This window comes from Corapipo altera, unplaced genomic scaffold, assembly GCF_003945725.1.
Source record: "Corapipo altera isolate COAL_440 unplaced genomic scaffold, ASM394572v1 61281, whole genome shotgun sequence".
Taxonomy (NCBI): Eukaryota; Metazoa; Chordata; class Aves; order Passeriformes; family Pipridae; genus Corapipo; species Corapipo altera.
The window spans coordinates 782749-796058 of record NW_020884921.1 but is presented as its reverse complement, the minus strand read 5'-3'; the positions used below and the strand labels follow the sequence as shown (position 1 = coordinate 796058).

Genomic DNA, 13310 nt, shown 5'->3' with positions numbered 1-13310 from the left:
GCATCTATCAGTTTAAGTGGAAAAAGATGTTAAAAAGGAGTGAAATGACATTTCAGCTGTGCAGTAGCAAAGGTTACACACAAAAGCAGCTACAGGCTAAGAAGAGTATGGCTTTCTTGAATCAGGTGCGTACATCAAACGTGTGTAATCATGTCTGAATTCTCAAGAAGATCTGTTTGTGAGAGCATGAATAATAGATTTATTTGCTTAATTGTGGGCCAGTTTATTCAGAAAGAGTTGTGATACATTGAGGAGGATGCTGTGTAGTTAATTCTCAGATTTTTGAGTTTTAGGAAAGGATACAAAAGATACAGAAAAGGTGCAACTGTTGTGGTTTAACCCCAGCTAGCAACTGAACACAGAGGGTCATTCACTTCCCCCACAGTGGGATAGTGGAGACAATCCTAAGGGTAAAAGTGAGAAAACTCATGGGTTGAGGGAAAGACAGTTGAATAGGAAAAGCATAAACCTCACATGCAAGCAAAGCAAAACAAGGAATTCATTCACTGCTTCCCATGAGCAGGCAGGTGTTCAGCCATCTCCAGGAAAGCAGGGCTCCATCACGTGTAACCATGACTTGGGAAGAAAAATGCTGTCACTCTGCGTGTCTTCTTCCTTTGGTCCATTGGGGTCAGCTGTCCTGGCTGTGTCCCCTCCTAATCTCTTGTACAGCCTGCTAGAATTCATGGGAAAAGCTTAAAAAAATTCACCTTCACTGCAATCTTTTAATTTTAGAGGAGATTGTGTACGCATGCATGCCATAAAGATTACTTCCTGTGTTAATCATCTTTGTCAAGGGACTAATTTAACATGTAAGACCAAAATATAACCCCATACTAGCTACTGTGAACAAAATTATCCCAGCCAAAACCACTGCAGCAGCAAAGAGTTGATTGCCATAGACCACAGAGGAAAATTTTGTCTAGCTAAAGTCGTTAATACAGAAGAAAAAAAAATATGCTGAATACAGCATTCAGAAGATTACAGAAATAATAATAGAATCTGCTAATATTTAGCAGAGCCATTTCTGTACCAATTCCTTTGTGTGTCCTTCATTGACTGGCTTTTTTTCTGCCACCAAGAGATTTTTCCAATGCTTTTGCTGTTCTGAATAATGAGTTAGTGGTATGTGAGAAGCTAGCAATATCTTGTTGAAGAACTATATGCATCTGATATAAAATCTTAATGCAGCATGCTTCTTTTAAACTGTTGACATCTATGTAATGTTGTATGATTTCTGATTCAATGCCATCATCTGTCTTACTTGGAGTGCAGGCAGAGCTTACTGGAACTCACGCTGAAATCTCGTCAATTAAGGCTACAGATTTCTTTCTGTGTGGCTTTGCCTTTTCCCTGCTCTTTCCCAATCAAAAATTAGCTAATGTAGAAGTTTATTTGAAATTTTGACAGATTACTTCTATTCCATTCCAATGGTTTTAACATGTTTTCTGAAGATTATGAAACCTAGTGCAAGATGAGCAGGTGTGGCTAGGAAAGGATAGGACAGAGGATCTTTGGGTTGTGTTTTGCACAAATAATAATTTGGTGGAAGCTCTAAGGTGGAACTGCAGCAGTTTGGAAGGTATTGTATGCCTACCACTCTAACTTAGAAATTATTTTTGAAGGATTGTTGGGTATATCAAGGAACAGTCTGGCAGAGAGTATACCTTAGTGTGTGGATGTTGCCAAAAGGATGAGTTAAATATTTTTCCTCACGGGGAAAAGAAACCATCTAACTGGAAACAATGGATGTTTTGAAGTTAAGTTAGGATGGAACTAAGTATGTGGCTAAGTATCTTACATAGCTCAAGGAGACTGTCTTGGACATTTTTGCATACATCTGTATTCTCCCTACCCCATCTGACATAACTCCTCATATTTGGGTGTTTGTACCTGTGTGAAAATATTGTAGCCCATTTTAATCAGTTGAGTGTATTTTTTTTTGTGTACACATGATATGACTCTGCTTTTCCATTCTTGTCTGTTTTAATCACATGGAATGTTTAAATGAAAAACCATGTTATCACACAACTTTGTTTTCCTTTGAGTGTACAGAAGATTGTCACTAGTTTTGGAAGGCATATCTGATCCAGGGCAGATAATTTTTCTGTTTGCGTATATTTAGTTAGCGGAGTGCTTAAGTTTCGGAGCTGAATTTATAGTCCAGAGGAATTCTATGTGTTTTAAAATGTTTGAAATATCATGGTTTTGACATAAACGTGACTTTCCCTTTCCTGTGCTCTAAGATTTCACATTCTATGTCATGTTCTTCCTCAGGCTTCTTCTTTCTTCTCTATTTTTCTCTATTTCCTTTATTTTTCCTCAAATATCCTCAGCGTCTTTCTAGCCCTTTCTTGAATAAGAGAAATACTGCACATCATTCCAAAAAAAAGTGAGGAAAACTGGTACTGTATATTGACTTCTACAGTCATTTTGTCTACTGATATTTAAGTAAGATTGCTTGAAGAACAGCTGTGCAGTTCATCTGAGGTCACTTCTGCAGTTTACACCTTGCATAATAGCTTTTGTGAATCTCAGTTCTACCCTCTTGGTTTATAGCCATTTACAATTTGATTTAGCAGAAAGGTTGAACTTCACAGTGGTTTTTTTACCTAACAGTAAGAAGTCAGATAAAGTAGTAGTTTTTCCAAGGAGCTAAACCTGTCTGCAGTATTATTCTGTTTTACAGCTCACACTGAGTTTCATCAGTGTGGCTTAATATGCAAAGCAACTTCTATAACAATTTTTACAGCTCATGAATCTTTATTCTGAAACAGTTTAAAGAAGTTGCCAGTGAGGTTTTTCAAAACCCCTCTTATAAAACTTACTTGTTCTTTTGAAAAATCTTTTCTACCAGCTACCTTTATTTCTGTATTTAATCTGAAGGACTTGAAACACGTAGTTTATGATTCATGACATTGATATGAACATTAGGTCTACTGGCACGGGTGATGTCAAAAATATTACTTCTCTAAAAAGATCATTTCTCATTCCCCCATTGATAGGCCTATCTACGTGTACACAGCTATTATTCACTTCTTTTTTTCCTCTGGTTCATCAAGTTCCGATAAGTGATATTTGAATACCTATCTGATAAAAATTGTCTGTGACTCTGGTTTTCATAGCCGTGAAAAGAATTTTACTGTAATTATCCTTAATACTGAAAATGAAAGATTAGCTTTCCATTTTAGTTGTTGTGGGAAAATAGTTCTTAGCTGCAGTAATTCATACTACTGATATTTTCTATTTTACTTGGAAGAAGGAGAGCAAATACAACTTTCCAAAGTAGTTTTCTGATGCATTTTTGTCTGCTTACAAGAAGAAACATCATGCATGTTTATGCACTAGATTAATGAGATGTTGATAAAATGCCTCTATTTTTGGAGTTATTTTAGGGAAATGTTAAGGGTTAATGTACTGTCATCAGAGAAAGGGTAGGGATGTTTAGCTTTTTGGTTAATGCCCCATGCTGTGTCCAGATAGATTCTGAGGCTGCAAAGTCTTATGTTTTCATTTCTCTTAAAGCAACGTTTGGTTTTCATCAATTCGTTTTGGGGCTCCCTAAATCAACTAAGGGGTTTTTTAGCCTTTTTTGCTTTTGTTACATCTACTATTAAGATGAAAAACAATGACAGAATTTGCTAGAGATACTGCCTTCTGAACTAGGAAGAGTAAATAATGTGACAGAGCATGAGGTAAGTAAATAACAGTGATGATAACATAGAAATCTTATTTATTCATACTCTCTTGGAACCTCATTGAGATTTTCTCCCTCTTCCTCTTTTACAAATCTTGCTTTGGAGTTTGGGTAAGAATCTTGTTTTCGTTTGGTGGTTCTCTGAAACTGAATACAGCACAGGTGGCATTTTTCTTTTTATCCTCTTTTCTCTCTTCCACTAGAAATGGTGAGATTTTTAGAACAAAGTGTTTAAGCTGAGGCTCTTAAATTCATATCTAATTCCCAAAAGGTCTGTTTTAAAAAGCTTAGTATTTAATTGTGTTACTGCTCGTTGTTAATTTGAAAAAGTACCATTTTAGAATTCTTAATGATTGAAATTGTTACTGAAAATTATAGAAAAATAATGCTGAGGGAATTTGAACACTTGGTTATGTTTCCCACTTTATTGAAAGCTGTTATAATTTAGCTGCAACTAATTTATAAGTTGCCTTTTTAGTTTAATAATTTGTGATTTCTTTGATGTGGTTTCTCCTAATGAAGGGAGATAGGCAGGAGGAAAACTGCACTTGTATATTTTGAAGACATTTACGGTAATAGTGATAACATCTCAGTCTCATAGCTCAGAAAAAGAAAAATGCTGTTGCATCTTCTACAGCAGCCATCTGCTGTTCATACTGGTACTCAGTGGCTTGCACACAACACAACTGGACCTGCATTCTCATTGAAGAAAGTATTGATGAACAATTGATTCCCTGCTGATTGCTCAGGGTTTGAAACTTACCATGGTCCAGGGAACCATGAAACTTAATACCATTCTGAGATTAATACTACATATCCAGAAAAAGAATACTGCATGTCCAGAATACTTTATTTTACAAATAAAAGGCAAAATTTCAGATTAAGTATTCTTTTTGACAGTAAAGGTTTTTATGGCTTATTAATATAATATAATAAGACACGACCCAGCAGTTAGGATTTCCAACAACCAAATCCTTTATTAAAAGGAAAAACCCCCTTTATATACCCTCAGGGGACATGTGATTCACCTGGACCCAATCACTGTAGGGTACACACTGCCCATGTGTGTCAGTGTTTTACCTGGAGACTCAGAATACATCACCCTGCATCCCTGGGATATGCCTCCTACAGGCTTTATTTCTTTAATTACTATTTTGTCTTTTTGTGAGTTACACTTAACTTTTGAAATAACTCTCCTCTTTGAAAATTTATATCTTTGTTGAAATAAAACAAGTTATACCGGATAGTCTGAGAAAGTCTGGAAAGGTGGTCAATAGCAAACTGTTTGCTTAAATAAACCTTCAGTATGATGACTGTTGGGGAAAGGACTGGTGTCCTGGCTGGTATCCTGCTGGCCAGGGAGTCCCCTGTGGCTGCTCAAGCTTGCCCTGCTGCTTAGTGGTTAATGAGGAATAATAATCAGGGAACTCTAACACATTGAACAAAGTAGGAGGGAGGATGTGGCTTCAGAAGGCAGTAATGCCTTTCCCAGCCAGGGAAGAAGGAACTCCTTTACCTGCAGTGGAAACAACTATGTACTAATAAGAGCGGTCTCAGTAAGGTTCTTGCTCATCTTTCTTTTCCCACCCAAGAATTGTCTGCCTTGAATAAATTCCTTTCTATCCTTTAGGTATCTTATCATTTCCCAGGTGTTCTTCCATAGAGAAGCTCAAAGCCATGCTTTTGCCATTAGTTCCTCATGTCTGATAAAGGGTTATCTACCAAGCTGCGCTGAAGCTTAGTCAGAGCTGAGCCAAGTCAGTTCCTGTGCTATGGCATTCATGTAATTCAGTTTCTCCTGGGGGAAGCCACAGGACAGAAATAAAGTAGAATATGGTAAAGTTTGTAGATTTCTTAAGTAATTCCATTTAGAAATAAGGTATATCATTAAGATTACAATCAAGTATGCTCAAGTGCTAATTTTTGTAACCGAATTTGTTTAAAGTGCTTTTATATTCTGTGGTCCAAAATTAACAGTAGAAAAATCTGAACAGTCACAAAGTAAAGAGAGATTTATAGTAGTGTCACAAGAAGAGAGCTGCATCATAAACAGGCTCCTTCTGGGTGGAATTGTAATGGGCATCAATAGTCTCAGGAGTTCTGTCTGCTGTCATTCAGATTAGTTTGATTAGGTATGAAAATGCGGAGGATTTGTTCTATTTGATTTAGAAGCAACTCTTTTGAAATGAAAATTTCTGTGACTTGTACTGATGTGTGTTAAAGTGTCTGTTGATCTATACCTACATTCAAGAATATTATGTCCCATTTTACTGTCACATTTCTTCTGTAACTTTCAGTGTCTTTCACACACGTGATTAATCTGTAGATGAATTAAGCACTTACAGGAGATCAAGAACTTTATGATCAGACACGACATTAACTTTTTATGATATGCTAATATGTATCCATTTCTTTGTGTGCCTTATTGATTTATTATTAAGTATTGACAGCTATCTAAAATTATTGAATGATTTCATATTCAACTCAGTGCAATTCAAATAGATTTAGTGAGACAACATACTTGAAGTAGAAAGTCTTATCCTTGTTACTGTCCACTTTACTGCGCTGTTCATATTATAGTTTATTAATGAAAAGCAATTATCTGAACCACTTACATTTTTTTTTGAACCAGTATTTAAATGAATATCTAACACACTGCAAATTAGAAAATTTGGTTTCTTTTTTGTTTCTTTTTTAATGCCAGAATTATACACCGATATAATGTAGATGACAGTGTCCCTTCTCTTAGATTTTTTTCTTACTATCTGCTGAAGAAACTGGTTGGGTGCAGTTTAACAGGGGTTATATCAAACACAGCTGATCAAACTTTGAATAATTCTCTGATTGTGAAAAATCTGGCAGAACTATGATAATGTAATGCATGGGTTAAAGTGGTAAAATGAATGGCTGAAGGTTTTCCTAAAAACTGCAGATAGTGATTAATGTACTGATACAGTGATAACAAATCCTTCAACAGATCATTTGAATCCAGTTTATGGTGCCATTTTCATTGATTAGTCCTCTGAAGGATCATCATAGGATTTTTTTTTTCATAAACAAGCTTTTGAAATGCCACATTGTCAATATATTCAAAAAATTGTTCATAGAACTACTGAATCCTTGAAAGTTAAACAGTAAAAAAATCCATCAAATTTTTATTCTATAACTTTTTGCCTTTTAATGTACTTATTTCAATACTAAAAGACATTATGTTAATACCTCCAAGTAGTAATTTTTGTGATTTGGGTTTTTTTTACAGCTTTCTTTGCAAATTGTTTTCTTCAGTTTGAGTTTCATTGTTAAAGGAAAATGTGCAGTTTGATGACACTTCCTATCTGTTTGTAGGATAACAGCTTCTGAATGAGACGTCCAGTCAGCAAAAAATATCTATTACAAGGAGGAGATGATGAAAATATGTTTCATATGATGTTTGATCAGTGAGGCAGTAGTTTTAATCGATAATCTTGTTTATAGGAGAAAAATAAATTGGTGGATATTGAGAAATTCCTCTCAAGTCTTCCCGCCAAAGGATAAGGAATGGTAAAGGTTGGATCCCATCATACAGCGTGGTGAAGTGGTACAGGAATTCACATGATGAGGCTAAGAGGTTTTCTGTGCTGGAAGTTTGGGTGAATAGAGCCATTTAGGGAGTTACTGGAGTGTAAACTGTGCACAGCTTACAAGAGCAATGATCTGTGTGATTTTGTGACATTGTGCTTAAGAAAAAAAGCATTGAAATTGCAATAGCGATGATTCCCACCCATCTTTTAATTTGCTAAATTCATGTTCACCAAAAAATGTGGAGTATTGTAATTCCCTACAAGGTACACTGTGCAGCATAATTCTTCTATACTCCTTTCGTTGTTTTAGTTACCCAGAAAATCTCTGAGTTACTTGCTGAATGTTTTATTTGATGGAAAAAGAGTGAGACATAAATTAATACAAGCCTCCACCTTCCTGAGGAGTTGACAGCAGACTTCACTGGTTGTGTAGACCAAATGAAGTAATGTTGATTCACAGTGCTGCCCTTGAGGAGTGTTTGTTAAAAGATACCAACCCCCCCCCTTGAAGGGAAGTAGAATTTTCACAGTTAAAAGAAAAAGAAAACAAACAAAACACCTTCCTTTAAGATGATCTCAAGCTTTATGTTATAGAATCACAGAATCAACTCAAGGCAGGAGGAGACCTTCAAAATCATCTTAGATCCAACCATCAACCCAGCACCACCATTATCACTAAACCATATCCCCAAGGACCACATCCAGACAATACTTTAACTGGCATTTGTTGTCTTTTCAAGTAGTTATCTGTAATGTTTCAAACCAGCAGCGAAGATACAAGAGATGCAAATATGTGTCTTGCTTATAAGTGGAAAAATTACTTCATTTTCATATACACTGAGGAGGGAAGTGTGGGAGTTATTTTGATTTAACATTAAGTTGTTTTGTATACCAAAATGAAGTTTTCTTATCTTATTTTCACTTGGGGAATTGTTAAAAGCTGGATTCTAGATGCCAATTTCCAGAGCTAGTGTGAAAATTTGCAGAGTGCTTATCTGCATACATACTGTCATGTTGTAGGCTTAATTTCTAATAAAAATTTACTATATGGTGTATATATATATATATATATGTATATATATATATATATATATATATAAAACTCACTGTTTTATAGCAAGTTTTCTGAACTCTTGTATTATAAAGGCTTAGCTTTAAAACTTCTTGGCATGCTTGTGATTGAGTGGTCTGAATATAATAACTTCTTCAGCTCCATTTCCACTGAGAGAAGTAGAAGAAAATGTATCTTACATATTTGCACGGATTAAAAATTCTTTCCTCTTCTTTTCATAGGATAAGAAATGGGTTCTCAATCATGAAGATGTCACACTGGGGGAATTACTGGGCAAAGTAAGTAATAAAGTGAGCTAAATAACATTTGAATAAGTGTACAGTAATCATTAGGCTATTCCTATATACCTTCTCTTTTAAATTACTGTAGTATGTGATTTTTATATCAATTCTTTACCTTAATACACAAGACAAGATGTAAATCACACTTCCTAGTAAATGTTATAACATCTGTGTGAAAAGTATTTAACTACCATACATATTTTTCCTTTCTGGAAGGGTTTTAAGCTACCTAGATTTCTGTAAAGCATGATGTGGCTGTTTTACTTTCTGTAGTCTTACAAAAATGTTGTTGCAAAATATAAATAAAACCATGTTAAGAAACAGGTAAATGTGTATTTATGTATAAGATTTCATACAATGAGATGACTAAATCATTATTTCTTAAAACAAATGGTTGTTTCTTATGTATGATTGCTTTCATTCCTTCACTGATGAATGTTAGGTAACTTCACAATCTTATTGAAATTAATTCTTATATAGTGTAGTTTATAAATTTGTACTTTAGAAATTCTGCTTAGGAACTCTTAAGTCTTTAAAATTAGTTAAGGTCTTCACCTACATTTTTGGCACCTTTGCATCTGTGAAGACCATTGTGAGTGCCACTCTGGACACAATGTTCCAAAAGATTTCCCAAAGACTGAAAACTAAGATTAAATGAGAAGGAGACAAATGAAAGGAGTAGTTACCTTTTTACTGTGATGCACACTAAGAGAATTGATGAGAAGTTCAAGAAATGGGGGAATTCAATACTCTCAGAAAATTCTGTTACCCAGGATAGAATCTCTGTCAGAGTAAGATGACAAAAAGTATTATCTACTGAAAGAGAGAGTTGTGTCTGCATAAAATGCAGATACTGTGACAGCTTCACATTCTTAAACAGAATAGTATCAAGGGAGAAAAATAAAGATGTTTCAGGTATAAAAAAAACTTTTACTTGCTACAAAAATAAATATGAATTAGCGTAGATAAGTAAAGACAATTATTTTACTAAATGAATTTACATATATATTGCATGTTTTTGGCACAAAGCATTTTTAACATTCAATAAAGACAACTCAATACTTGGAAGTGATTATGGAAGGATATGTTCTTTAGAAACTTTCTTGGAACACAGTATAAATCTGTTATGCATCCATCTCTAAAAAGATGTAGTCAAATTGAAAAAGATAAGAGTGACAGGATCATCAGCATCCATATGACAAAATGTTAAGTAAACTACAGACATTCACCATGGAAGTGAGAAATTTGAGAGTCTATAAAATCTTGAGTGGTCTGGAAAAGATGAGGAAGAAATCATGAAAGTTTAGTGCGTAAGAGATACAAACTTTAGAAAAGACAAAGATTTTTCTTTACCTCAGGAGTGAATGGTCAGTTTATTTACTCAGTAATTTTTCTACAATACCTCACAAAATGAAAGTTGCATAACAGGAACATGAAAATCATATCTATATATAAAATAAGAATTCGATATTTTAAATAAAGAAATAAGTATTTTCAAGACTTACGTAGTGCTTTGGGTGGATTCAGATTTCACTGTTTAATACCTCTGACCAGAAGGATAGAGGAAAAGTGTGTTAGGAGCAACTCAACTTCTTACCTTTAGGGACCTCATGCCGTTTCAGATATGAGGTAGTGTACTGACCTTTGGCAATGCTGTTTTAGAGGGGCTGTCATACATCCTATGCCTTGCTTGCCAGCTACATCCTCCTTGTCCTAGGGTATAGAAAATAATACTGGAAATGTGTTTAGCCCTGCGTTTCTTCCTTTGTTACTAGAACCACATTACTGTTTTCCATCTGAGTTTGTTTTTCCCTTTTCTGTCATCTTTGACAATGCTGTATTCAGCTGCATGATGTATGAAATCTTCATCACTCAGGAAAGAAAGGAAAACAATTCTAGCAGTTTTGCTTTTTTTTTTTTTTTTTAAAGTGACATGCAACCCCAGATACCAGGACACTGAAGTGTAATTCATGCGGAAATTAATCAGACATAGGTTGTGCTTATTCTTTGGGAAATATAAAACTTAACTAGAAGTATGAGATCTTCAGTTTTCTTTTTGTTTTTTTTTCACTTGGTTTTTTTAATCCATAATATTGTTTTGTTTTATAACCCACAATTTCCTTCTTCCTTCAATTTGTGTTGTAACTAATTTTCCTTTTGTTTTTATTTAAGTAAAAAATAGGTCTGATGGAGTATGTAAGGAGTATGTAAGCCTTACATGCATCCCTTTATAGAGCAGGGCTGACCTTAGGTTTTAAAGAAATTGTGGATCACCAAACTTTTTGGAGGAAGACAAGACAATACATTTTGCAGTGGGCTTAATTTATGGTCAAGATTAATATTCAGTGTTTTCATTCTTCTTATTTTGTGTTTTTTTCTTTCTTATATATGTGAGAATGTTTATGTTATTTTCATGTGTTTTGTCCTAGTGTTCTGGATAATTTTTGGTGCTGTGCAGACTGCAAGTTAAAAGCTATTCACTAAATACAATAGTGAGAAAACGAAGGTGTGCAGGAGTAAGAATAAGAAAAAAAAGTACTACTATCACTGTCAGTAGAGTTTAAAAGTTACTAAGATATTTTATGAAAAAAATTGTATTTACTTGATTAATGGGTGTTTTTCCCCTCTTTCGAGCAAAGTCAAACTACAGCTCATACACTGTGTCTGTATAATAGATGTACTATATCATGTGAACTGCTGTTGTTAGGGGCAGATACTGGAAGAAAACCTGATTTGACTCCATAAGCACGTTTCAAATTTCTATACTAGTTACATTATATGTCTGCATTATTTTTTTCCGGAGATTTTTGAAGATTTTGTTTACTTAGAATGATTTTTCCCCTCTTGATTTCAGGGTAATTTTGGTGAAGTGTATAAAGGAACATTAAAGGATAAAACTCCTGTTGCTGTGAAAACTTGCAAAGAAGATCTTCCTCAGGAACTGAAAATAAAATTTCTGTCAGAAGCCAGGTAAATTCTCTAAATTTACTTGAAATATGTACTTGTTATGTGGTTTTTTTTCAAGATTTATTACTAAATGGATTTACAAAATGTGACCGTCAAGAAAATTCAAAGCAGTAGTCAAACTTTTTTCTTCCTTTCTCTCCCTCAGTACATTTCACAACTGTCACCCTGGTAACTAAACATAGGCATTTTTATTGTGTAAATGCTGTAGCATCTGCATGTGCTGAACCCGTATCTTTGGCAAAGGAAGCTGTGCCTATAAAGCACAATTTTGCTGTTGTAAGTGCTTTCATTTAGAATGTGCCATGAGGATTGGGATAAGACTGGAAGATGCTGTTAATCATCATCAGGGTAGAGGGCTGTCTTGAGATAATTTCATCATTTTTAAATTATCTTTCTTCCTCTTACTATGAAGCTTCAGATGTTTTAATTTTTACTCACAGGCTAGTATGATCAATATGGGAAAGTAAAAGACACTAACTACATTTATAAAATTAAGATCAGCCACCCTATCTTTTGAATCATTTTAAAAAGCTTGTAACTTGGCAACTGCAGAGATTTTGCATTTGTTAAGAAGCATTTGTTAAGCAGCTTGATGCTACTGGAAAAAATGATCTGAAAGGAAAAAAAGGTGTTATTTTTCACTAAATGTGTATGTACCAGGTATGTTAGTATTTTACTCTTGATCCTAGTAAAAAAGGGAAAAAGAGTAGATGCTTTGAGTCAGCAAATATCAGAAGGAACATTTATGTTACAAAATCTCTGTAGAATTCTTTCTTGCTCTTCATTTCACTTATAAATCATAGCATGCTGTTTTAGGCTGCAAATGTTCTTAATAAAGCATTGTCTAAGAAGATGTACATGTTTTCATTTAAATCTCAAAATTAAAATTGCAGACTTTATAGTCTTCTAAAACTTATTGTATTAATTAATCTCCCAAAGTAAAATTGGAATGAGTGTGCTTTTGAAAAGTGCAGCAGGGAAGTATAGAGATATGCTGTGCATATCTTTTTGATGTAGCTCTATGCCTGCTCCACCACAGAAATGCTACGTAATTACAAGGATTCTTGAGAAACTGTGTACCTGTCAGGTTGTTTTTCAGTTATATAGATAAACATTATGTAGACAAATGTAAAATTAAAATAAGAATAATATAGTGCTCAGTTTTGATGTATTAGTGGATCGCTATGACCTCCATTTCAAACAGTGATGATTAATCTATTACACTGATTTTTTTCCTTTATGATAACAATAATGACATATTCCATTAAAATAACATTAAGGGTTTAAAATATTTTCCCATAATACTTAATTAGTTTGTACAATAAAGTTTATTAATATGATTAACTTACTCTATGTTTTGCAGAATACTCAAACAATATGATCATCCTAATATTGTAAAACTTATAGGAGTTTGCACACAACGACAACCTATTTATATCGTTATGGAGCTTGTTCCAGGTAATTTTTTTCTCCTTTTTTTGCAGTATATTTTCATAAGTATTGTTTCTATAATGCAAAATGTATTTTTTTTTATTTGTCTTTTTCTGCATTCTTGTGACTGACCTCGAAAGTCACCTGTGTTGCAAAATCTTTGGAAACACTGGGTTCTATTAGAGTGGAGAGGAGTGAGCTCCACAAATCTGTTGTTTTACTGTAGCCTTTCAGGACAACAGAAGCTTCATTTTTCCTGTGACAAGATATTAAGTGCTATTTCCTTTAACAGTATAATTAGG

The 13310-nt window shown here is 34.2% G+C and overlaps 1 protein-coding gene across 2 annotated transcripts in view; it reads left to right on the top strand.

The window, feature by feature from the left end:
* The window catches only part of FER (FER tyrosine kinase), a 147136-nt gene that overhangs the window by 86070 nt on the left and 47756 nt on the right, over positions 1–13310 (top strand). Inside the window, exons 14-17 of one of the 2 annotated variants that reach the window (XM_027656838.1) lie at positions 8551–8607; positions 11465–11580; positions 12941–13035; positions 13149–13261. In XM_027656838.1, the coding sequence (XP_027512639.1) occupies positions 8551–8607; positions 11465–11580; positions 12941–13035; positions 13149–13234 (354 nt within the window). In that variant the 3' untranslated portion in view covers positions 13235–13261. Of the gene's footprint in view, positions 1–8550; positions 8608–11464; positions 11581–12940; positions 13036–13148; positions 13262–13310 lie in introns of those variants that run through there. The other variant, XM_027656837.1, reaches the window with a different exon arrangement.